General features: G+C 29.1%; 3 protein-coding genes across 9 annotated transcripts; 1 reads left to right on the top strand and 2 right to left on the bottom strand.

Moving 5' to 3' along the window:
* Positions 1–1,124: 1,124 nt before the first annotated feature.
* LOC145190157 (uncharacterized) lies at positions 1,125–4,317 on the bottom strand. Its single transcript, XM_080066941.2, has 2 exons — positions 3,984–4,317; positions 1,125–3,841 (listed from the first exon to the last, which is right to left on the bottom strand). The coding sequence occupies exons 1-2, from the start codon at positions 3,996–3,998 to the stop codon at positions 1,385–1,387; spliced, it is 2,472 nt and encodes an 823-aa protein (XP_079923067.2). The 5' UTR covers positions 3,999–4,317; the 3' UTR covers positions 1,125–1,384.
* Positions 4,318–5,976: 1,659 nt separating this feature from the next.
* LOC145190548 (tetraspanin-31-like) lies at positions 5,977–9,216 on the top strand. The gene is made up of 5 exons (XM_080067433.2): positions 5,977–6,197; positions 7,235–7,402; positions 8,349–8,546; positions 8,645–8,761; positions 8,857–9,216. The coding sequence occupies exons 1-5, from the start codon at positions 6,090–6,092 to the stop codon at positions 8,929–8,931; spliced, it is 666 nt and encodes a 221-aa protein (XP_079923559.2). The 5' UTR covers positions 5,977–6,089; the 3' UTR covers positions 8,932–9,216.
* A 662-nt stretch (positions 9,217–9,878) lies between these two features.
* On the bottom strand, positions 9,879–25,370 carry LOC145189643 (protein LMBR1L-like). 7 transcript variants are annotated; one of them, XM_090091250.1, is made up of 18 exons: positions 25,233–25,364; positions 24,740–24,821; positions 24,582–24,620; positions 24,248–24,329; positions 22,085–22,115; positions 21,829–21,968; positions 21,625–21,728; positions 17,359–17,488; positions 16,886–16,954; positions 15,752–15,816; positions 15,594–15,666; positions 13,669–13,788; positions 13,493–13,569; positions 13,292–13,369; positions 12,617–12,687; positions 12,356–12,435; positions 10,677–10,743; positions 9,879–10,388 (listed from the first exon to the last, which is right to left on the bottom strand). In XM_090091250.1, exons 3-18 carry the CDS (start codon positions 24,591–24,593, stop codon positions 10,373–10,375), a joined length of 1,215 nt encoding a protein of 404 aa, XP_089947376.1. In that variant the 5' UTR covers positions 24,594–24,620; positions 24,740–24,821; positions 25,233–25,364; the 3' UTR covers positions 9,879–10,372. The 7 variants fall into 7 exon arrangements, with proteins under 7 accessions (XP_089947376.1, XP_089947373.1, XP_089947370.1 ...); XM_090091247.1 differs by having other exon boundaries at positions 12,345–12,435; positions 25,233–25,340; XM_090091244.1 differs by lacking the exon at positions 24,582–24,620 and having other exon boundaries at positions 12,345–12,435; positions 25,233–25,370.
* Between the last annotated feature and the right edge of the window lie 1,189 nt (positions 25,371–26,559).

Raw genomic sequence — 26,559 nt, 5'->3', positions numbered from 1 at the left:
AAATTTATTATTTTTCGCGGAAGCTTTCAAATTTAAAAAATGTAAGAATTTGTACGCATGTGTACAAATTTATATAAGAAATTAACCAACCCGTTTGTCGAGATCTCGGCAAAAAACAGTGAGATCTCGCTATCCGGGCTAGCTCGTTTATTCATATAAACGTAAAATAAAATTAAGTTAAAATATTGATGACGTCGAAATCTCGGCAAAGGAGCTGGCTCGTTTGCCGAGCCAGCCCGCTTTCCATATAAACAGCCCCTGAAAGAAAATCTATAGTCGGACCTTTAACAGAAATCTGTATTTGTGAGACACTCGCTGAACGATTAAATGGCGTTTAATTTCAAATGCTGGTTTAGGTTTGTTTCGATGATATTTGATAACAGTTGGTTCCAATTGCGAAGGATAAATTTTTAAGCAAATACAAACTTTCAGAGATTTATAGTACATGTACGGTTTGAACTTCATAGTGCAATTTTTAGCCACAACCGATGCGGTAGTGGCTAAAAAATACGCCCTACGGTTCTCCTTCCCCTACTTTTGTGAAAGGGGAAGGTCATATTTTGTTTTTAGAGGTGCTAAAGTCTTATTAGATTCTACCTGCTCTTTGTCTCTTTTCAAATAAAACTTCTCTTGCATTTAACTGAAAAACCTATATCGCTAAAATTAGTCAGTAACTACCTGTGTTTCATTGGGTTAATAATTATTCTTTGTAAAATGTTGTGCAAAAAATGTTAAGGTTAAAAGAAGTTTCCATTTGGATAAATCCGGACGTCATAAATATATGATCCTTTGAAGCATTACGAAAAGAGCAGGGAAATTGAAAGGAAAGGGCATTGGCATCCTCCGCCTTCGGCACGGAATTAGATAAAAGCCTAATCAAAATTCATTCAATTGGATTTCAGATCAAAATTTAATTAATGTGTGGGAATAAAAATGAGAACCATGCATTTTTTATTTTAATAAAAACGATTTAAACCGGTTAAATATAAAAACCATCGTCCGTATTAAAATCCATGATGTACGGACATGTATGGATATGGATATGTATGGATACATAGTACAGACTCTAAATACGCTCTAAAAACAGACAATGGATTTTCATTTACATTAAAGAAAAACAAAACTAGGGCAAAAAATTTTATTTAAAAAACTAAGTTTTTAATTTTAACAGCTATGCATTTGCTCCGCATTTTTCACCAGTTTTTCATTTTGATAGCTTAACAAAATCCTAATAAGAATTGTTAAAACCTAACGTAAGCGTAAACTCTAGCAGAATTTAAAAACCCATTATTAATGATTAATAGAAATAAATGGAAGGTGGCTAGATCAGGTTCTTCAAGAAAGAAATGATTCCATTTGGGATTTTTTGTTTACTTCATGCAGACTACAGTTTTCGAAACTCTTGGTTTAGAATTGATGTTTGTAAACTAATCGGTACTTGAGGAGTAGCTACGTGGTAGTTTGTTGGTAGTTGAGTGTACGTGATATTATCTTGAATGTATCTAATGCTGGCATTTCCAATTGAAGAGAGCGTAGTTACGTAGTAAATTAACCACGGTTGTACATTGAGTGTTTGTGGTAGCTCGTTCGACGATTGAAACATATTAAAAAATAAGTTAAAAGTAACGTTGTAGCTTCTATCAATGCAAAGATTGGTAAGTTCATAGGTTACAAACACAAACTCTTTTTTTCTTGTCAGCAATATTAGGCATTTTGAATCTAAAAGCCTTACTTGCGTTGTTGCTTTAAAGGATGGTATAGAAAGAATGCGCGCAACTTCACGACCTGCGTTGACGTCATTTTGAGATTCTTTTCTGCAAATGCAAAGCTCAATGTTAATTTCTTTATCACGACATTTACTAAAATGTTGGTATATGCTCACTCGATGCCAACGAGTAATGGCGACACTTTTTTTTTGTTTGTTCGAAAAAACCGTTGCCGAAACTTCAAATAGTTCTTCGTCACGATATTTGTGAACAATAATATCAAAAGTATATACTGTATTACCATCTTTATCTTTTCGTTTCCGAATTTTATCAAAACGCTTTCCTATTAACCTCTCGCAGTTTTTGTATGAGGTATTGTTCAATGACAATGTAATTAAATTATTTAAGTAGCCTAGCGCAAATTCTGCCAGCCAATAAACTTCTTCATTTGAGTCTGATAAATTTTCATTCCAGCCGTCGCATAAACACGACATAAAGGCGTACATTGGTATATCATTGCAATAACGCTCGGCAGATATTTCAGTTAATAAACCTAAGGGTGTGTCTGAATAAATGCTCATTAGCATATGGAATAAGTCGGTATGAGTGATAAGACGCTGTTGATTTACTTTTAGTGCGCTCATTCGGCTTTCTCCAATGATGTTTCGGATATTTTGTGGTAAAATCATAAACATCATAGCTTGTCCGATCTCATGGCGGCCAGCTAAGTAGTCTCTTGCAAATTTTGAAGTCTTTGGTCCGTGATCAGAAAACACTATAGTAAACGTGTTTCGAAGCTGTGCTACTTGGCCGAGAAATCTTGCCAACACAAAATCGTTGTGAGCTATGCGTCTCCCTGTTGTTTCGTGACCCGTGTTTAAATGGGTATATATAAACAACGGGTATGCCTCTTTTATAGTTTCAGCTGCTCTTAAGAACTTATACGTGTAATTCAAGTAGTATTCTGGTAAATGGTATCCATTGTAACAAACTTTAGAAGGGTAGTTGAATTGATTTGTTGTTCCGTAATCTTTAAAAACTTCGCAACTTAAATGAGTCAGACCATAACTGTCAATCGGTAAACGATATAGCTTTTCTTGGAGACTTTGCCAAATTTTCTGATAATCAAATGTATTGAGAAGCAGTTTCATATTATGCTTGTTTTCAGTAATAATAGCCCCCCAAGGGTCATACCAGCAGCTATCTTCTTGCAGAATAGTCTGATATCCCATATTACTAAACTTTCCGAACAGTGATTCAATTCCGTAGCTATTTTTTTCATCATCTGAATCCTGGTCAACCATTCCACTGAACAATGCACGCATGTTTGGAAAAGTTCTCGGGGCTAAACTCTGAAATAATTCAAAGTCATAAACTGTCGCTTTGGAGCTCACGTTTTCCAATTGTTGAACGGTATTTGGTAGTAGTCTGTAAAAATGCTGCCGTGAAACAGAATCAAGCACAAGAAGATTAATATTCATTTTTTTAATCTCAGCTTTACTTTTTTTACTTTTAATTTGAGGAGGTAAAACCAGTGCTTGTTTAATATAGAGCCTTTGATTCGCACATGTAATAATACAAAAATCGTGTCCATTATCATTTGTTTCTTTTATAAGCCTACGCACAATCCGCTGAATTTCTGTATTAGTCCGAGCTGTGAACCATATCGTGGAATCCATCATCAATCCATAGTCAGCCTGTAAAGCACCTATACGTATGACGTTTTTACCACAGATTCTTACATTGCAGTCTAATTTCCAGTTGTTTCGATTTAATGCATTCAAGTCGCGGAAACGGCAAATGTCATAAATATATTGCGATGAGCTTATCTTTGGACACAAGTAATCCGATGTTTTCAAACCGTACTGTTTTTTTGCGGCTTTACAGTCGGCTTCTGACAAATTCCGAGGTTTACATCGCCTATTAGTGTAAATTTCATTTTGTCGACCTGATAGATTTAAAGAAAATAACGGGCATTTGCTTCCTTCCGCTTGCGATACTTTCATTAGCTGCATCCTTTTGATATTTGTGAGTAACTTTTGATAATTTATTGAAGAGAAGATATTGAATCCATGCATGTAATCGAAAAGTAGACCTACCAATGATAAACCGATAACAGCTTTTAAGACCACGCGCTTGAAAAAGAAGAAAACAACATTAGGAAATAGTATTCTCCAATAATGGAAGAAAAATAACTTAGCATGGAGTACTTTTATTTTTGAGTACTTTCGAAATTAAACGTGGCTGAAAAAAATGCACACATTTTAAGTGACTTACGACAAACTTTCGCATGACTAATCCAAACAACTAAACGTTTCTCCCCATCTTTTATTTGTTATAAATATTAAAAGTTATTTACAACCATGTTCTAATCGGACGTTACTCTGTAAATATCCTCTTTTTTGTACCCAATAGCTCTGTGTTTTGCTCTAAACTATGCTCATGCTATTGTAAAATCTATCCAATCAGAGTACTATTTTTTCATGAAGAACTGGATTGGATACAAAGGTATTGTTTGTAGCCAGTAAAAAAGTACGGATTGCCCTTAATAGGAAATCCTCGGATATTTCAGATGTTTAGGATGGTGTTCTTTTTCTTAATTTTTACAGATGCATACGCAAAGATGACTTTAAAAAATAACTAACGAAGAATGTTATAAAGTTATTTCGTTGTAATTTTTTTTAAAAGCCGTTACAAAAAACATTCTAAAGTTGTTTCTTTTTTACACAAATATCCTGATATTGTTCGTTTTTCACACAAATATCTTTAAATTGTTCATTTTTCTATGATTAACAGCTATAATTGGCGAATCAAAATTTACTTTCTCGTGTTCTTTTGATGTTTAAAAGATGAATACTCTGTTGTGAAGTTCGTAACAAAGTATCTTTTTTATACCGAAGAACTAATTTGTTCAGCCTCTGAACTATTTGTGCTGTAGATGAGGGAATGCTCAATAAATGTAAAGCTTGTTACAAATAATTCATTACACAACAGATGAGTTTTCAACACTAAAGCAGCTTCATATTATTAAAAACTGTTCATATTTTTGGGAGGATGGCTTTTACAGTTACCTAAGACTGGGACCAAACAGAGCTGTAATTCAGCTAAATTTTGCACTCTTTTACTTAATGTTTACTTAAAGTTGCGCTTCTTTGATTATTTACCTTGGGAGGATCTTCTTACCCTATACCAATTAAAAAATTATTTGACAAGAAACAATTCATCAAAAAACACAATATACATCTTGTACTTTATTTGATTAAAAGTTAAGTCAAATCTTAAAAGAAACAACTTTAAAAAAAAAATCTTCTTTGGTTCATTCACTTATATTTTTCTTAATGCTCGTTGAATTCGTTTCTATAACTTAATGGATTTATAACGGATTTTTTTCTGACGACATTTGTCAGTTATTCTTTTTAGACTAAAAGAAGTATTTTTAACCAACCATATACTTCATTTTTAAATAGTAAATAAATAATGCAAGGTCTATTCACATACCAAGTCATCATTTTGAAATTGTTGACCAATACTATTAATGTTTTTTTGCAAAAATTTATCAATATAAACGTATCCCAGGCTTGACCTCTCAGTTCTTTATGAAAAGATGAGACTTCTGAAGATAAGCGATAAAGAAGAATTTTAAGTTTATATTTGGCTTTCTGTTTGCTCTTGATATTTTTTGGTGTCCTCCCGAAAAAAATCAGTTTAGAATCAGCTATTTTTTACTAAAGAACTTCAGTTGAATTTAAGGATTCATCCGCTAGAAATCAGTTTTAAACTTTAAGAACCAATTTTTTTTTAGGTAGCAATTGGCACTTTATTTTTTTATCAAATACGTTTGTAAATATTCATTGAATTAGGGAAAATGAATAAATTTCACAAATCAGATATTCACAAATATTTTTCCTGTTAGATAAACTTTTCCTTCTTCCACAAAGCAAATGTAATTAAAAATGCTTGCCTTCTTCAAAGATCCGATTTCTTTAAAGCCAATCATTTTCTGCAATTTTGAATGAATCCTTTGTGCTTTTGTGTTTTAGCCAACCTCAGATAGATACTATTCCCTAAATGTTGACAACATATAAACTCAAAGTTTGTTTTTTGTTGCTTTTTCAGGCAAATATATTTTATCTATTTTTATCGTACAGATTTGACGCATTTAGATAATAAGTTGACCCATTTTGATATAAAAAGCCGCCCGACCTTGAAAAACCACAATAAACCTCTTCTCCGTTTACATCCTTGGTCAGTTATCATACAAGAATTAAATATCTTTCTTTCGCTGTAATATCTTTTATCAACGGAGGAGAAACAGTAGATTTTATTTTTTCCTTATAAATTATATACATATTTTAGCATTCAAAAAGGATATCTGAAATAAAAATGCCACGAATGAATTCCTCGAAATTTGTAAGTGGTAAAAAAGCAGTTAGATCTTGCGCGTACTCATGTTCAAGAAACACGTTAGCTGCCATAAATACTTTGTTTATAGTAAGTTTAAATAGTTTTTATGGACATATGAAAGTAGATCATAAAATTTTATGAAAAATGTTTTAAAAAAAAAAAAATAATAATAATCATAATGTAAAAGAAACATCTGATTGAAAAGCAATCCTCCAAAACAAATGCTAATACTTTTTGTGTATTTTTGAGCATTGCAATTATCTGCGTAGGATATTTTTGTCATCAGAGAAAGTTTTAATTATCCTTGTACCTGTTCTCAAACTCCAATTAAACTTTGTTAAAATGGACAAAATTAAAACACATAAAGGTATTATAAAAAAGTAATTGTTGAGATAAATTTGCTGAATGGCTTCCCTCGAAATTGTTCTAAATCTCCAAATTTAATTAAAAAAAAAAGAATTTCAAAATTCAGGTTCAACAACTTTATTCTTACATCAAGCAATTCTCAATTGGTATGACATAAAGCAATTGGTTACATGAACAAAGTATGTAGGTGTTTTGATTTAGAGCTATAAAAGCTTAAACTAGAATAAGATGTATGTATAAAACGTTAGCAAAATAATGCACCTGCTCAAAAAAGCAGTTAAAAAATGGCTAAAACTTTAGTTAAAGTACGCATTGTCTGACCATCCACTGTATTCACTATATTTGGCCCCCAGTGGCTAGTATCCATTTTCAAACCTGAAGAAATTCCTTGCTTGAAAATGTTTTACATAGACCGAAGAAACCATTGCAGGCATGGATGGGTATTTTACAAAGTGAATCATTTTATAATTGTGGAATAGAATTATTGAAGTAATTTTAGACAAAGAAAATTCTCTGCAAGAAAATTCTGTATATGCATTATTATTACTGTCTTTTTTTTTTTTTTTTGAGAAATTTTTTAAAATTGAGTATCAGAAATTGTATTTTCATCAATAACACACTTGCTCTTTTTTTAAAAAAATGTTTTTCAGTGATTGTTGCACATTATGAAATGGAAAGAAGTATTATAACTTACATTTTACATAATATTTTTACATATCTATGTGTGTGCCATATTGTTACAAATAACTTTTTTTTAGTTTTTAGGTTTAGTCTTGATTGGAATAGCAGCTTATGGAAAAAAAAATGCTTTCTTAGTATCAGTTCCAGCTTTAGGCGGAGTGATAGCATGTGGTGTATTTATTCTTTTAATTGCAGTCCTTGGGCTTGTAGCAGCTATTAGACACAATCAAATATTACTCTTTTTCGTATCTTTTCAATGGATGACTTAAACTTTTACATTCAAACCAGTTTTTTTACAATCACACCAGTCTTTTTAGTGAGTGTAGTATATCATAAACAAAGATGTCAGGTATATGATTGCTGTTAAATATTTGAAATTTTATCTTTAATCAATTATTTTTATTGTAATTATAAATCTTACAGTGATGCTTTGACATTCAATGTGCATCTACCAGAGAAATGTTTTTTGTTAGAACAATGTTATGACTCATCAATCTAAAACCTATATACATTCAACTTAAAAAAGTGTATTTTGGCATATTTGAATTTCACCGTTTAAGTAAGCAATTTTTAAAAAAATTAATAGACAGCAAAAATCTTTAAAGATAAACTACAGAAGCTTATGATTGCTTTGAAGTCATATATGAAGGATTCTTCATCCTTAAAAAAGAACTAGATACCAGTTTTCAATCCTCATATACAGCATTGCATTTTCTGAAATGTATATTTCAGAAAATGCAGTTCTTTATTTACTTAAGCACGTGTATTTCAGAAAATGTGGTGCTGTTTATAAACCTTGGTGAAAGGGAAACAAACAACTTAAATCATTATACTTAAAGAGTTTGTTTTTTCATATAGATCACAGAGTATGAAAGTAATAGTTAATAAAAAGAGTAAAATATTTCTAAGAACATTTGCTACAACCAAGGCCAAAAAGTTTGATGTTTCAAAAGTCCGTATGAATTCTACATGAGTCTTAAGAAAGTTCTGTAAGACTCATAGAATCCCAAAAGCCTATAATAACTCTATGGGTTCTCTAAAGAACTTTTTGTTCAGGGAAGGCCCTAATAACTAACACGAAATGCATCATATTATAAATGTTTAGGATATTGAAAATTATCCCATGATAATCACTAAACTGAACACTTTTTTAAAGCATTTTTATCTATTATCCTTGACTTGATTTTACAGTACATGGTGGTCATGAGTTTACTGTTTATATTCCTTATCGCCTTCTCAGTGGCTGCATTAGCGGTTACCCAAGATCAACAAAAGCTTCTAATTGAAACAGCATGGAATATTAGCGAAAGTCAAAGGAAAGTTGTGGAGAAAAAATTAGGCTGTTGTGGTCTTATCAAAAAAGATAGAGAGACAAATGAATGCAACTATGTAATTCTTGTGTGGTTTTTTAACGATTTTCTTGCAGAATGGTACCAATACCAATATTTTCTAATCAATTGAATATTTTTCCCCCTTAATTTTTGTAGGTTGAGGCTTGCCAGAAAGATATAAACTGTCCTGCCTGTTATGAAGAGTACCAGGAACTTTTGGATAAAGGACTCTCAGTATCTGGTGGAGTTGGACTATTTTTCTCATTCTTATTGGTCAGTAATTTAAAATGATATAAATATCTTATTTAATTTGAACTTTTTTTAAAAAAACTCTGTAATTTAAATTCTATTTTAAATATATTTTTTAGTTACTAGCGGTCTATTTAACAGTGCGTTATCGAAATCAGAAAGATCCACGTCAAAATGCCGATGCATTTTTATAATATCGCGTTTTATCTTTTTTTTTTTTTACTTTTTGCAAGTTAAAAGTTTATCTGTTTTATCAAAATTCAATTTTCAATGACTTTATTTTTTAATTTTTTTTGTTATTCTTTCTATAAAGCAAATATGAGAATGATTTTTATAAATATTCACCCATGAAGTTTGTATCCCTTTGGGGATTTAACGTTTATTTATACTCATTTTGTTGTTTTTGTGGTTGTGCGTTAATGGTGTTTATAAAAATAGAGAACAAAGACTGTTAAATATATTCAGGTATTTAATTTTTACGGCAGAGAGTTCTTCCTTATTTAAAAATTGGAGCTACAGAATGACGGTCACATTCTTTATTGTTTAATGGTTCAGTATTTTTTTGAAACAAGAAAGCAATAGCAACTGGGTTAAAAAATAATGCTTCGATGACAATTATGTATTGAAAGGGTATTGTAAACGTCCAATGATTTTGGAATAATATTTTACAATTTAAAACAAGTCAACGTTCTTTAAAAATAAGTTGCATGGACTATATCTTCAAATTAACCATGTTTAAAATACCTACGTCTTTTTAATTAAGGATATTCGTTCATCATGCCACCAAACTTAAATTGCTTTCACGAAGTAGCTGATCATTGTTTTAGTACAACTGATTTTTAAAATGCGTTCATAACTCTTGAAAAAAAAAAACTTTTTTTCAAGAGATGAACGCGATGATAAGGATGCAATTAAAAAATCAAAACAGAGATAGCTGAACAAGGATATTTTTTCAAAGAGTTGAACTCATACAAAACACATGTTTTTGAAACCCATTCTAAAAACAGTAAAATAAATAATCTGTCCATACTTTCAAAACAGAAAGCAAACATTAAAAAGTAAAAAGAGAAATTTAGGCATTTTAATTACCCGACGCGCTAGAGAAAAAGTGAATACACGTTCTAGAAAGAAAAACAAAATATAACAAATTTTTTATTGAACATTAAAAACTTAAAAAAACTATACAAATATAAACGAAAACTTCTATAAAGTTTCATAAATATATAAAATCGCTTAAGTTTACCAGATTACTCTTCTTTTTATTATTAACAAAGTGGTAAAAAAAGAATTTTAAACATAAAAATTTATTTAATCAACGAGCCATTTGAATGCAATTGATTTCAAAATTAAATTTTTCGATCGTTAGAGTCATTCATATCCCTAACACGAAAATTGGATCTTAGGAACACTTCCTCGAAAAATCTTTTGTGATCTCTATACACCCTTTACGCTGTTTTCATCCAAGAAGTACTAAATAAAGCTGTATGCTTGAAATGAACGTATAAAGCACTGCGGACTGATTTTGTAAATTTGTTGATAATACAGAAAGAAGTTGAGGCCTCGAAGAGAACATTATAAAACAGAACTAGCTCAAAGTTACCCAGCCAATCCAGACGGCCGAACTCTCCCATTAGATTAAATGACGTAATCCCTATAACAAATAACAAGCTTTAATAAGCTTTTGCAAAAAAGTAATTATTTAAACTGACAACGGAAATAGAAATTATCATTCAACTAATTTTGTTTCTGGAAAGGTAGAAGAGAAAAAACAACACAGAAGACGTTTAAATGACAAAAACAACTTATTCAGGCATCAAGATTTTCAATAGCATTATAGTTTTAGGAAACTTTCTGCTGACCCATATTAATTTACAGGTTAGATATTTAGCGTTAGTTAAAAAAAAAAACCTAACAAACTTATGACAATGACGTCACTTACCGAGTGTACGAGATAAAACGGGCAGAGCTGAACTCATCACCAACAAGATTATGCAGTTCAAGATCAGCTAGAGAAAAACATGTATAATTGGTATATATGTATGTACACAACCATCCATAATTATTCGAATGACCGAGATTTAAATAAAAAATGCTTAAACTTTATATTTCATGGGGATATAATTGTGCATAGATAATTTAAGTAAAAAAGTGCCGAAAATAATATAAATTTTACAACATATGCTTTCATATTATCTCAAGTGGGCGTTTACGGTTTCTTTACCTAAATATACTATTTAAATAAACCAAGATAACTTCCGCGGTTTTCAAGACCAATGTTCATGTTCAAGTTATAGACGCTAAGAAACATAAACATTTAGCTATTCCTTCATATTGCATTTCAAAAGTTATGATAGTTTTACCACAGTGAAGTTTGATAATAATTGTAATTTTATTGTTTTTACTAAAGTTGATATTTTTAAACAAAAAATGGCAAGAAAACGCGTATTATCAGTAGAATCACGATCGGCAATATTTATATTGTGGCAAGAAAAGTATTTAATGGGGCAAATTGTAAAAAAAAAAATTAAAACCTCTACTTCAACAGTATGAAATATTACAAAAAAGGAAGAAACTGGAAATGTGATCAAGCAGAAACGATCAGGACGTCAGCGAATTACCTTTGCTGCTGAAGACAGAAGAATAGCTACCACTTGTAAAAGAAATAGAGTTTCAACTGCCCCAGAGATTTCAAATAGTATGAGTTGTATTAGGGAAGATCCGTGACAACAGTGAAGAGGTGATTGATGGAAGCAGGACTTGGTGGTATAGCCGTAAAGAAACCACTTCTTCGGCCTCAAAATAAGAAAAGAAGACTATAGTGAGCAAAACAACATGAGAAATTGACTATTGATGACTGGAAATGTGTTCTTTAGACCTACGAGTCAAAGTTCCAGATTTCTAGTTCGAAGAGAGGAATTCGATTATTAGAAGAGTTAGTTCGAACTAGTTCAAAGAAAGGTGTGTGAACGGATGATGAAACAGTGTAATTGGAGAACCATACATTTTTCAAGAAGGTAATGACCCAAAGCATTCCAAAAATTTTTATAGGAACCGTTTAATTGAATTAGAAAATGATAAAATTATTTAAAAAAATGATTTGGTCTCCAAACCACTGATCTTTCCCCTATTGAACTTTTATGGAATGACATCAACAGAAATGTCAAAAAAAAAAAAAAAAAAAAATGCCCCAGAGTGAAAAGGATATGTAGGAAAATAATGCTTAAGAGCGAAAAGGATACGTGGGAAAATAATGCCCAAGAGTGAAAAGGGTGTGGGAAAACGTAAAAGTTAGTGGCTTAAAAACAACTTTTAAAAACTGGAAAGTTTATGATGCAGAATGTATAAAGCAGTTATTGCCGCTAAAATTGGCTTCGTAGATCAGAAAAATATTATTTCAAGTGATTCTCTTTTTTAATTTTTCCTTTGTAAGTAAAACATTGAAAACATTAAAAAGTAGTCATTCGAATAATTTTAGAAGTCAGTGTATGTAATGTAATGTATGTAATGTGTGTAATGTATATAATGTGTGTAATGTAATGTAATGTATTACATATGTATCTGTCTGTCTGTACATAATTATTACGATGGATATCAAATAGAGAAACACCTTTGTCATACTTGTGTTGTTCTTCTTAGGTGTAAGATGGTTAAAGAGAGGCGAGCTATAAAATCCCACTATTGAAGCAGCCATTATATAACTATTTTGTTATAGTCAGTTAAATAATTTTTCATACGCAAAAACAAGGTGTACACCCATTATGTCAAAAAAATAACAAATTTTATAAAAAAAAAAGATCAAATTGAACTTTAGAGTTTTGCTCTGATGCGATTTTTCAAAATATTACAATGTAAATATAAATAATATAAATGAAAAGATACAAGATAAGGAATATCTGAAGCAATATACCAAACCACCCCAACTTTGAAATTGATATTTTGCCCAACGGATACTAAAAAATTGTTAAAAGCAATTTTTAATAATCTAAAACTTGGAATATACAAAAACAAACGAATATAAATAAAAATTTACTATGAGAACAAAGAAACGTTTTAAAACACAAAAAGCTATTCATAACAAAGACAAAGAAATATTTATAATGAAACACAAAGAAACATTTATAAAACACAAAGAAATTTTTATAATGAAACACAAAGAAATATTTATAATAAAATACGAAAAAATATTTATAATGAAACTTACAAACAAAAATTTAAAATAATAAAAATTTGAAAAAATATTTAAAAAAACTTCATCCATCAAAATATTCAAAAGTATTGATTTCTTAAAATCTTTTTTGTGGTATGATTTTTCGTTATTTAGAACTTAACTATAAAATATTAGAATCAGTATTAGTAATCAACGTAACTATTAATTATCAAAACTATAGGGTCATTTTCATAAAGACAAACATAGAAAAGTTATGAGCTTAAAAAACTAAAGGAGCATTGTTTGAAAGATGAATAATATGCATCAAGAAAAGAAAATACACCAAAGATTAATAGCAAGGTACTTATTTGACGAGTATGTAAATATACTGGGTTAACAAACTTTACCTTGTGAATTAGAGGGTGAGATTCTGAACCAAACACCAACTTAAAGCAATTTAAAGCTACCATTAACAAACATACTGCCTGAATAAAAAGAATTAAAAATAAAATATTGATCAAACATTTACATAAAATCTAAAATAAAAAAAAAACCAAAAAACAAATTGCATAAAAATACAAAAAATAAAAAAAAGTAAAAAATCTTACAGTTACAGCTAACAAGCCAATAAGACACAAAGGATAGAGTAAATTTTTTTCAAATACAGATGCATCTCGTTCTTTTTCTTTAAAAAGAAAAAAAAAAAAAATGTTGATAATTAAAAAAATTTGAAAACTTTATTTACTAGCCTTTGAAATTAGAGGAGTATATATAATATATGTACCAAGTTTAATTCTTTCATGAATGACATCTTGAATTATAGAACTTTTTGAGTTCACTAAGCCTCTTCGCTGAAGATATAGTCCGCTATCTCCATTTAATAAATTACTATGAGAACTCTTCACTAAAAAACATAAAAGCAAGAAGAATATTCCAAACATTTCTATATATAGTGACTATGTGTTAAATACAATTACTATACAGTTATGGACAGAACCATTCATAATTACTTTAGCCAATCTGCATATTTTAATGTACTTCAATATTTTGGTAGTTTTATCAAATAATTGGATAACTTAATTTTGGTTAAACATCCAACTGTAAGTTCAAATGTCATTATGAGAACCTTTTGCCAAGAAAAACATACTTTCAAAAAGAACATATAAACTCTGAATAATGGATGTGTAATACTAAACAGAGGTTTTCTTTGTCTTTTCTATGTTTATCTTTATCTTATTTAAAAATGGCAGCTTTAAAAGAAGCTGTTTAATGCAAAGCATCTAATTCAAATTAACTCGATTAAAAATTTTAGAATTTGAACTGAATTACCTAAATACCTACAGTAATGGGCAAATTTATTTTACTATTTACATATTATGAAATATTATGTTAAAAAACTAATGCTTTCTATTTAGTTAAATTTTATTTTAACTAACAAAAATTGAGCATAGAAACATGAAACTAAAAAAAAAATCCAGAGTTATTGTAAGTAAATATTTGATAAATAGAAATTAAAATCTTTAATAAATCTTTATACTTATTAATATAAACTTGATTATGTAAGAACACCTAATATATTTTATTACATTTATTTCAGGTAACTATGAAAATATTAAACAGAAAAATTCAAATTTTTTTGTTCCATGTTTTCATAGTTACAAAAAACTCCTTGAAAATGACAAAAAATTTTAAAATGACAAAAAAATTTAAAAATTCAATAAAGAATGTATTATAATAATGACAAAATAATGAAGAAAGAAGATAACAGTGTAGATAAGTTTATCTGATTTTATTTGCAGAAATTAGCGGTGTCCAAACTGTCAATTTTAACTGTGCAATGTTGTTTACCAGGGTGTAGCTTAATGGGGTAGTTAAAAAATTCTTATTGAGAAAGCAAAACAAAATTTATGGACATTTTATGAATAATTTAACATAGTAAATTTTCAGGAGAAAAAGAAGGGTGTATATTTGTTAAACAAGTGTTGAATGTGGCATAAACCAAAATATTATGCGGTGAAGTACTAACAACAAATAAAATCCATTAACTTTTTAAAACAATGCAACAACTATCTTATTGCATCAAGTCAAAACTATTATAGCAAAAGTGAAAAAGAAAAAATCATTCAGCATTTTTTTTAAAAATTGTTATTGAACTCTTTTTGATCTTTTTACTGAGGCAGACACCATTAAATGTAAAACACCATTAAATGACATGATTAAATATAAAACTCCATTAAATGACACCATTAAATGTAAAACACCATTAAATGACACCATTAAATGTAAAACACTATTAAATGACACCATTAAATGACAGCATTAAATGTAAAACACCATTATATGACACGATTAAATATAAAACACCATTAAATGACACCATTAAATGTAAAACACCATTAAATGACACCATTAAATGTAAAACACTATTAAATGACACCATTAAATGTAAAACATGATTTAATGACACCATTAAATATAAAACACCATTAAATGACACCATTAAATGTAAAACACCATTAAATGACACCATTAAATGTAAAACACTATTAAATGACACCATTAAATGTAAAACACCATTATATGACACCATTAAATGACACCATTAAAGACACTATTAAATGTAAAACAGAAAAAAAGAAAAATCAAAGATGTAATTAGTTGTGTATTAAAATTTTTAAATAGCAAAACATAAAGAAACTTTTGACTTACACTCCAACTTCCTTCTTATGCTATCCTCTTCCAATTGCAAAGCATGAATCTGATCATCCAGATCAACAAAAAACTAAAATTTAAATTCTTCTGAGTTACAGGTATTCTAAATATATTAGGAGTTCAAAACTTCTTTGACTATCAAATGTTTCATTTACCTTTGGCACAGTGATGTAAGTACCTAATACTGTGAAAAGCTTTGTAAACCCCAAAGGAGTGCATACTACATTAAAAAGAAAACAAAAAACATAGTTGCAAAATTTTCTTTTTAGTGTTAACAACTTTATTGAAAAAAGCTTGTAATTTGGCCTGATTTTTAAATTGGGAGGCCCATTGACATCAATTATAACATTTTGCTTTTAAGATTAAGATAAAATGAACACCATTTTCTTATGTTAATTAAATTTAACTGAATTTTTGTAATTTCATAAAATCTTTCATAAAGTAAATTTCATAAAGTAATTAATATCTATTAAAAATAGGAATTTTATTAGCAACTTATTAAAATGAGTAGTAATCACTTCACCTGTAATTGGGGCTTTTTAATCAAAAAATCAAACAACTTTTTTTTATGATCAATTGTAACTTTTGTAAATGTTTTGTTTTGTAATAAAAAAATATAAATAAAAAAACTCATGCAGCTGCAAGGAAATGAAAGATACAAACCAAAAGAAAAAGATGTGTCTAGAAAGAAAGCTATATGTCTTTCATGAATTGTAAACTCATAATTTACTAATGCTTTGTCTTACCTTATTTATAGACTTATGTATAGACTTATGTATAGACTTATTTATAGACTTAGTCTAAGACTTATTTTTACCTTTGTAAGTTCATCATTTCATTATTCATTACTGAATACAAAAGTAGTTTTTATCAATGCAGCAAAACTTGAACAAGGAAAAAAGTTAAAGAGATGAAATTATATGTTAGTTAAAGAGGTAGAAATTTAATGAAAAACAAGCTGCTTTTGTGAAATGGAAAAAGTAACTTTATGCCACACTTTTGGAAGCAATCAATATCAGATCAATCAAAAAAGATTTCTAAAAAAACATAACTACAAACTGTGAAATTATTTTCCTACATCATATTTTTTTTTGCTTTGTTTTGTTTTTAAACCTTTTTGTCAAATGAAATTTTGTCCAATATTCACCATTTTTTCTTTATAAAAAATGACATACTTGCCAACATTAAAAAAAACTTTCAAAGAAAAAAAGGCAATCAGAAGTATAAGTGATAGATTTTTTTTTAAGCTAGAGAAAATATTTTGAAAATTATAACTAAAAAAAACTTACTCAATAAAACCAATGCACCGAACAGTGATATAAAAGAATACATCAGTGGTAAAGGAGGAAGCCACATTTCTAAAGAGCATATTTTATCAAAAAATTCTAGTAGTTCAGTTAAAGGTTTTAACATAAAATAATAAATTTGTTTTTCTTTATTTGTTGATAATTTTGTTTGGCAGGTTCAAACTAAAAATAAAAATTTCCATAAAGTGATGTCATTACTAAGCTTCTTTACATAACAAAAAAAGCATTTTAATTCTATTTTTGTAATTTTTAATTCATAAGTAAAAAGTAGCTGCATAAATATTTCAATTAAATATAGTAATCTTATTACATATAAAATATTTAAATCAAATAAAATGAGACTAAAAAAAGACTAAAACTTTAAATAAGGATTAAACTAAAAATGAATTAAAGCACTGTCTAAAATAACAAAAACTTAGAAGCATTTAAACCATTTGTTGATTTTACAAACATACCAGAAAGACTTGAAAACCAGCTCATTTCTTTATTGAAAATAAATGCAGAGAAAACCCATACAAGAGTTGAAGCTAACACTAATAGTAACAATAGCACAACAAATGTTTCATGAACACGAGCACGAATACCCTGAAATAGAACAACAATAATTACCAACAACATACATACATACATACATACATACATACATACATACATACATACATACATACATACATACATACATACATACATACATACATACATACATACATACATTTAGTTACATGATTTACATCAAATTAATTTGAATTAGATGCTTTGCATTCTTTTAAACCTGCCATCATTAAATAAGATAAAGAAAAAAAATAAATCTTCTTAGTTTTTGTCAAGAAGAAGATCAAGAATAAGGTGATGCAGCACCTGAACAGATTAGTAGTATATAATGCAGAAATTAGCAGTGAAAAAAAAAAGACTTTTCTCCTATAGGTATATTTTATTGGATAAATTTTGCTAAATTAAATAAATGACAAAAGATGATCAGAAGCATTTGGAGATATAAAGTGAACAAGTTACTTCCAGATTTTTAAAAACAAAAAAAGAGGAATAATATAAATAACAGAGCAGAATTTCTCCTAGAGACTTTTGGAAATAAACCTGTAAGTCATTGCTAGTACATATAATAATAAATCTCATAGAGTACCCTTTTGAAATAAAAAAAAATATCTTTTGGAATTATTGTGGAGATTTCAAATACTTATCCATATATATTACTTAACCTATAGATTAACATCAGCATTCAGATAGATTTCATAATTCATTAGTAAAACTTTATATTCAAACTGAAACAATCATTCCAGAAATGAAGAAGCCAGCCAGCCTTGTAGTTGTGATACATGCTTATTAAGCATCGGCGTTACCGCACTGTTGGTAAAAATGCATAAATCTGCGTAAAAATGCGTAATACGCAAATTGACTGCATTTATCACTTTTTACTGCTTCTTATCACAATTTACTGCTTTTTTTGCTGATTACCGAAAAACTAAACAAGGATTTTTTAAATTGCTTTTTGTATTTCTATTAGTAAACTTTACATTTACAGTTTTAAACAAGTTGTTGATAAAAAAATTAATCAGTAGATAATTCATTGTCTGTTTCTAATAAAATATTTCCAAGCTCAGATGCTCTGTACTTTTTTTTCTCATTCCCCTTCCTACTTGACTTCATTATATTATATAATTTTGGTTTTTTGCTTTTACTTTGTTTTTGTTGTAGTGTCATCGGAATAAACAAAGAGACATTAAGTTTGGTCTTCACCTTGAGTCCCTTCATACCCTTCTTATTGAGCTAGAGTCCTTTGACTCTCTTGAGTATTTAGCTGTAGCTGTTGTTGCTATTTAGGTTCAAGATCAGTTTTAGTATCTGATAGAGTTGGAGAAGCCTTTTCAGGTGCACCTCTTTTTTTAGTTTCAGTTTTACTTTGTGATTTTTCCTGTTGGTGAGTCTTCTTAGTCAGTGGTCTGACATGTGGTAATTCATATGGCTCTTCTTCATAAGTTTTTTTCCAAATCTTTGAGGTTAGAAGGAACTTTTGCATAGTTTTGACTCATAAAAATTAACTCATTTACATTTTGCTTCCACCATTCTAAAGCATCCACATCTCTTTCAGGTAAGGCCATTGTCTGATACTTCTCACATTCAAGCATCAAGGGTGGCTTGAGCTTTGATTGGCTTGACTTTGAAGTCCTAGGGCATTGCAAACCTGCCTCCTGTCTTTCAAAAACTCAAGGTCCACTGGATCCATAGATTTGTCAAGATCTGATGTTTCTAGTGAAGTATGATCATCAACCAATGATTCATAGAACTGGATTGTGGTTGGGTGATTGTCAACCAATTCCTTGATGGCGGCTTCCCTCCCTTCCTCACTGTTGCTTGATGGCGGCTTCACTCCCTTCCTCCCTTTCCTCCCTTCCTCACATTATTATAGAGGATATACACTCAAAACTTTTGAGTGTATATCCTCTATAATAATGGTGGAGAAGTGAACCTACATTATAGAATTTGACTCCAACACCATTATTAGGTAAACCTTTCTCAAATTCTTCCATGAAGTTTTGAAGGCAACTCGGTCTGCAACTTGATGATCATGCTCTTCAACATCATTTACGGTTCTTTTGAGAAGCAAGTGGAGATTTAATGTCTTTTTGAACTTTATGCATGGTCACCTGTTTTTCAGAAGACCAGGAATCAGAGCATTGCTTACATTCTGCCAGAAACAGTAAAATGTTGTAAATACTATTGAACTCTAACTCATCCAGAATCAAACTTTGAAGATCTGGTTTGTTTAGAGTTTCGAGAGCAGCCAGTAAACTAGCCTTTAATTTGAGGGTTGACTTAAGCATCATAATGTTGGAATTCTATCTTGTTACTATTGGCTGAATGATCTCAACTGGTTCTATATTTGCTTCCACGCATGCTCTCTTGATGTCCTGCCAGTGAACTTTGGTGGGTCCTTTGAGCTTTGGTGGGTCCTTTGAGCATGTCCTTTACATTTCTTAATTATAGCATTAATTCCTTCTGATTTTTCTACAGCTTTTGTTAAGCAAGTGTTGAGCAGATGATTGGCACAGGTTAGATGATCACTGATCTCTTTGCTTTCTGTGATTACTTTCTTCATGTTGGCTGCAGCATCAGTAACACCCACTTTGTATAGGTCTTCCCTCTGAAAAGCAGGAAATTGAGAAATCATATGGTCTATTCCTTGAGCAAGCAAAACCCCTGTATGTCTCCCAATAAAGTTTTGGCAATCCAAAGATAAGTTTTTGAGTTCAAAGTCTTTGGTAACATAATGCAATGTAAGGGAGACAAAGCAATCACCATTTCTTGCAATCCATCCATCTGTTGTGAAAGCTGCCACTTCACAATATGGTATGTCTCTCCTTAAACCCTAGCTTAAATCCAAGTATATTATGTTCAGAGATATAATGAGATAGATTGAACTGAAAATGATTTTTCTGCAACCAGTGATTGGTTGCATCATATTTAGTTGCTCTCCTACTTTCATTTCAAAACTAAATAGTTTGGAATGGAAATAGGAGAATTCTTAGCTAAATCAATCTTAGGTTTTTAAAGGAATTTTAAAACCATTTTTCTGGTTATCTCCATGAAAGTTTCTGGTACCAACCTAAAATAAGCTGGAAAGTTCGTTACATCTTCACCATAGTCAGTATTGTGTTGGTATATCTGCTGAACAAGCTGGAGAAAATATGCACCACTATTACTATAAAAGTATGGAAGCATCACCAACATCACCAACTACCAAATGTATGAAACAATCAGTTATTGAACATTACAAACTACCAAATGTATAAAAAAATCAGTTATTGAACATTACCAACTACCAAATGTATAAAACTTTTATTAAACAAACTACTGATGAGCACAAAGTTATAAGAAAGCATCTTTCAAAACATATTTGCTTTTCAAATATAAAGAAGTTTGGATAAAAAAGAGAACTGGTTTGTCACTGTTAAAAGATTTGTGAATTGGTTGGAACTTTCCTTCTTTTCCACTATTATAACATCTTAAGCTGAGTTTGGCTCATCAAGATGACAACCTAGCAGTATTTTAAAATGTAAGTGATCCTCAAATGAAAAAAATCAAAAAGCACTTTGTCCAAATCTTCAAAAACAATAATTCACTTATTTCTAAAACTAAAAAATGAAAATTATTCTACATTATGCTTATATTGGGTCCTACATTATGCTTATAATGGGTCTAATCACTTGCCTAGTATATTAAAGTAAATTCCATATTTTATAGAACTAAAATTGTTTGCCATTTCATTTAGTAAAAGTATATTTCAAAACTCCAACTCACACATACCACACAAAATCTTTAAATATGAAAAAACAAAAGAACAAAACTGAGCTGTCAAAGAAGTATGAAGAGGCAAACTTTACACCTACAGTTACTTGGAAAATTATTCAGGGCTGTAAATTTTACAACCCAGTCACAAAAAATTGTTAAGTCTTAATGAAATTTTTTAAATCATAAAATACAAGCACAACAACTGTTTGAACAAAAAGCACAAAATAATTTCCAACAAAGACTACACAAACATATTTTCTTTTAGCAAAATTACACCACCATAATTTTTTTGTGTGTTTGATGATTGATGCTAAGGATGAAAGTTTAGGTAACATGTAAATGCTGCTCTATTTAACAATACTCAATTTTGAACACTATTCATATAGATTTATAAAGAAAAACCATTATGAATTTACCTTCCGTGATCCTGAAAAACCTTCTGATTCAGTAAAAAACCAAGCAAAGGGCATTGCTAAAAACATAGCAATATATGTTCCCAAGAAGATTTGGTTCCATAACGCTTAAAAAAAAAAAAAAAATCTTTTCTACATAAACATTGAAAAATATAATATTTAAATAAAAATTACAATTGAAAAATATTGGCGGTCTTATTTTCATACCATGTATTAGAGACTCATTTAACCAAATGACATAGTAACTGTTAGGATAATATAGAAGAATCTCATTACTGAATATTGAAAAAGGCAGCAGCAGAACTGCGCCAATAGATACAGCCATTGTAAAGCAACACAACCACACCCTTCATATCAAGTGAATAAAATAATTTATATTACAAAACTAACAAAATGATGCAAACAAATGTATAATGCTAATTTAATCAAAATCAATCAATAGTTATTTTAAAAAAAGACATACGCAACTCTGCATACAAAGTCATCTTCATACTCTAAAATGAATCAAATAAAATTGTTTGTTTTAAGAGCAAAAATGATTAAAGTCTATATATGACACATGTGAAAATTTTAAAATGATTAAGTTAAAATAAAAAATAACTTCTCAGAATTAAATTCTAAATTATATTTGCAAGATTAGATAATGTATATATATTGTGGCCTGACAGAAGGATTAAACATCACAAGTTGAAATACCTTTAATAGGATAATTTTTCTCTTACATATTTAGTGACTAAAATAAAGCCTCTTTAAATATGATAAATCTGAGCTTTTTTATGCTTAAGAAATTCCGAGAATTCCTCTTTGATATTTGAGAGATCATATGTATTTTTATTAAATATTTAGGATTAATTATGAATAATATTTGAAATAGGTATACAATTTGAATATTTCCAATTTTGAGTAAAATGATGTCAATAGTTTTAAATAAAGTTAGAAGTAGTAACATAGTTTCCAATTTAAAATTGGCACTTAAATTCTCCACAACTTTATAGACAAAACTCAAAATAATCTTTGAAAATTATATTTGTGTGACTGCACAAAAAATAAACAAATGCTTACAATCATGTTACTGTTTATGGAAAAATAGAAAAGCAAAGAATTTCAAAAGACAGGATTACACCAATTTGGAGCAACTGATTAGAGTTTTTTTAGTTCATAGATGATCAAAAAATAGTAATTACTAAAACTTTTTTTGGAATGTAGCATATGACCTAATTTTGCTTAGATTGCCTGTAGAGTGAACTGAATTTAGTAGATAACTCAAGATAAAGTCAAATGCTGATCTTAAAGTCCAAGCAATTACAAACACTAATTTGTAGATGAAACATTTAAAGTGTTACTAAGAGGTTGTGTTTTATTAGTTTAGGAATAAAAACTGATAGTTACCATAACTTTAACATAGCAGTAAAAATTGTTCACTTGATAGTACAAAATCATAAAAGTTGCAAATAGAGTTATTCAAACTTTATCTTCTTGTACTAAATGAACATTGGTCAGCTACATAAAAAGAAGCCACATAAAGAAGCGCAGCACTTTTAAATATATTTAAAATCATTTAATCTTATTATTTAATTAAAAAATGAAAGATAATTTTGTGTAAACTTTGCTCAAGTTTAAGATATCTTTATTTTTTTAAAGTTTAGTAGTAAATTAGTATTACTGGTTTTAAAAGGAATCTAGTTTTATTACATTATAGTTGTGGTTTAAATGATTTTATTTGCATTTAGAAACATCAAATACTATATATATATATATATATATATATATATATATATATATATATATATATATATATATATATATATATATATATATATATATATATATATATATATATATATATATATATATATATATATATATATATATATATATATTCCTTGCAAAGTTTGTATTAACTCTTTTATTAAATAAAAAAGGTTCTTGTAAAAACAAAAATATCACAATCATAGTAGAAATTGACAACTATTAGGATGTACTTGCAAAATGGTCAAAAAGGATTCAGTGAATTCCTAACTACATAATGTAACTACAAAGGATCCCTTAAAGATCAAAGAAGATTTACGAGAGACAATTTAAATCATAAATATATTACAGAGTATAAATAAAGAGATGAATATTTATAAAGTTAAAAAGATTGTGTCAATTTTGATAGGTTGCATAACTCTTTTCATGCAGATTTCCAAAACCATGCCATCTTGAAGGAGTTTAAGGTCTCCCAGGAAACAGTTCTTATATTAAAAAAAAGAAAGAAAGTTTTGGAAAAAAAGAAGAATGTAACATTTGGAAATACTAGGATCAAGGAGAAATTAAATGTCACCATTTGTTGCCAAAATAAAGATCCACATCAAGAAGTCATCTCCAGAAGTGATGCTCTGACTATATTATCTTCTGGTTGACTAAGAAAGGGCATACTGAAGGTTAAGATGTAAGGTTTACAAGTCCCTAGAACCAATCTTCCAGACCCTAAAGCTTTCCATCTCCTAGACATAAGTCTCTATGTTGATAGCCTTTGTTAGGATATAGGGTGTTTTAAAAAGACTCAAAAGTTTTTTTTAAATGTTTGACCATAATGCAAAGTCTCAGTTAATTAATTGAAACTGTTATATTATAAATAACTAACCTTCTTCCTGACTTTTTTTCTTTAGCTGATTGATGAGCAAATATGAGAAGAAGTATAGGCAAATGAAGGTTAATAAAGATATCTGGATAAGGGAAAAAAAAAAAACTAAATTGCTATAATTATTAAACATCATTTATTTAAAAAATTTTTTTAGAAAAGTTTTAAAATTTTTTAAAAAAGTTTTTTAACAGTAGTTACATAGAAGCATAAAATTTTCTAAATCTGTCAATCACCAGTGCATAATTCAGTGGGTATCACCATTGGAATAATAAATATATAGACTGTAATAAAAAAATAAATTTATAGAATATAATTAAAAAAACACACTACCCACATATATTTGCATGGAGCAACCACACTCTCACTCTATATACTACATATAATGAATAATTTAATATAAATAGATGCTGTAAATTTATATAGCTAAATTATAAATAAAATTGTTGCATGCATTTAAGCATTTATAATGTTTTTATTTATGTAAATACTTACGATATATTGTCTAATGCATTCATAAAAGTGTTTTTCATCAACATATTCAAAGTTTTCATTAGATAACCAAATATCTGCCATTCTGGAACAGATTTCAAAAGGCATTTTTAGATAAAAAAAAAAAAACAAAAAAAAAACAAAAAAACAAAAACAAAACAACCACTTATGATTAACTTAAGTTACCTTAACAATAATATTAAATCACTCTTAATATAGCAAAATAAACAAACTAAGTAATGCGATAAGAATATTTTGAACTCCAACAGTATTTCTTTTTTAGACAGGTTTTAACTAATAAGCTTTATGTTATCACTGCAAACAAATGCAAATACCAGTCTAAGAATTTGCAATATAGACAGTCAAATTTCACAATAATATCATTATTCAAATCATGAGAATATTATTTCTAAAAATAAGAAAATCAAATCATGAAACACAAACAAGATTTAAAGTATTATTGATTTTTTTTCTTTTTTTTCTTAAAGAACTCTACCTGTGAATTTAGGAATAAATAGATAGACATAGAGTATCCTTGATAAAGGTTTTCTGACATAAGTTTAAAAATAATTTGTTTGCTCTTCTTGTGACCTGTTGACCTAATGCCGTATTTTTTATTTGCGGTAATAATTTTATTGCGATCTCAAACGCTAGATTATTTTGAAAAAAAATTTTGCATTTCAAACCGGACCATTAACACCGTAACTATAAATACTGATTATTCATGTGTATATTATCATTAGTTCTTATTGTCAACACTTTCAGCTCAACATCTCATAAACCTCATATTTATGGAATACATGACGCGGTAGGACAATCTAAAAAATATTTGCTATTGAAGGTTATAAGAAGTAGTCCAAGTTTCACTTATTATTTATTTTTGCACCTTGTAACAACACCCTCATTTATTTTTATTTACTATTTTGCTGATTTAAAAGAAATAGGCTCGAAAACTCAATACTTTTTTCATTCAACATACTTTATTTGGGAAATAATGTCGTTTACAAATGTCTAAATGGTGAAACTAAATAATATTAGGGAGCCATTCGTCGTAAAACTGCGTTAATAATTTGTGGTAACCAGAAAATCTTATCGAAATTTTGTTCTAAAATTCGAAGAGCTTCCTCCAAGAGCATTTTAATATTTTCTGAGTCATGAATTGATATTTTGTGTAAGCTGCCAAGCCAAGTGTTTTTATGGGAGTCTTTTCTTGTAACAAAGCTAACACTTATTAGGGACTGCCTTACAGCATTTTTTTATTATAATATTGTGACCTGGAAGCGCTTTAAATTTGCTTTTTACGCGGATTTCATCTTTTAATCGCACAATTTAACAAGATACTATTACAGTTTTCGTCCATACAAATTCATCCGATTAGCTTTGTTATGCGCTTGTCTAAAAAGGATTTAAAGATTACGCCAAGTACAACGAGATTCCGTGACTGAATCTCGCTCGAATTTGTTGAAATCTCGAGCTTTCTAACTGTATCACACTGATCCACCGACGTTTATTAGGTTTATAAGAATTTTTGTGATGTGAAATTACTTTTATTAGCTCTAACTAAATATTCTATTATTCAAATATTAGGGTGTTGAATTTTTTTATATTCTACGCGATCGCTATTTCCTTTACAGCGGCACCAATTGTTACTGATGCCATGAAAATTGTTAACGATGTCAAGAAAAACTCCAAAAGGGAGGATTATTATATACTTATACATAAGTTGTCGCTTTCAGTTATCATGCTCAGATGAATTATGATTAAGACGATGATTGATGTGAAATCCGTTATTATCTCATAGAGATTACCGTTTTACTGTTCCC

This window comes from Hydra viridissima, unplaced genomic scaffold (genome assembly GCF_058129835.1).
Source record: "Hydra viridissima isolate aposymbiotic clone 2 unplaced genomic scaffold, HvirCarnegie_v1 scaffold_6, whole genome shotgun sequence".
NCBI classification, from domain to species: Eukaryota; Metazoa; Cnidaria; class Hydrozoa; order Anthoathecata; family Hydridae; genus Hydra; species Hydra viridissima.
The sequence above is the reverse complement of the archived record's forward strand: the minus strand, read 5'-3'. Positions and strand labels throughout refer to the sequence as shown.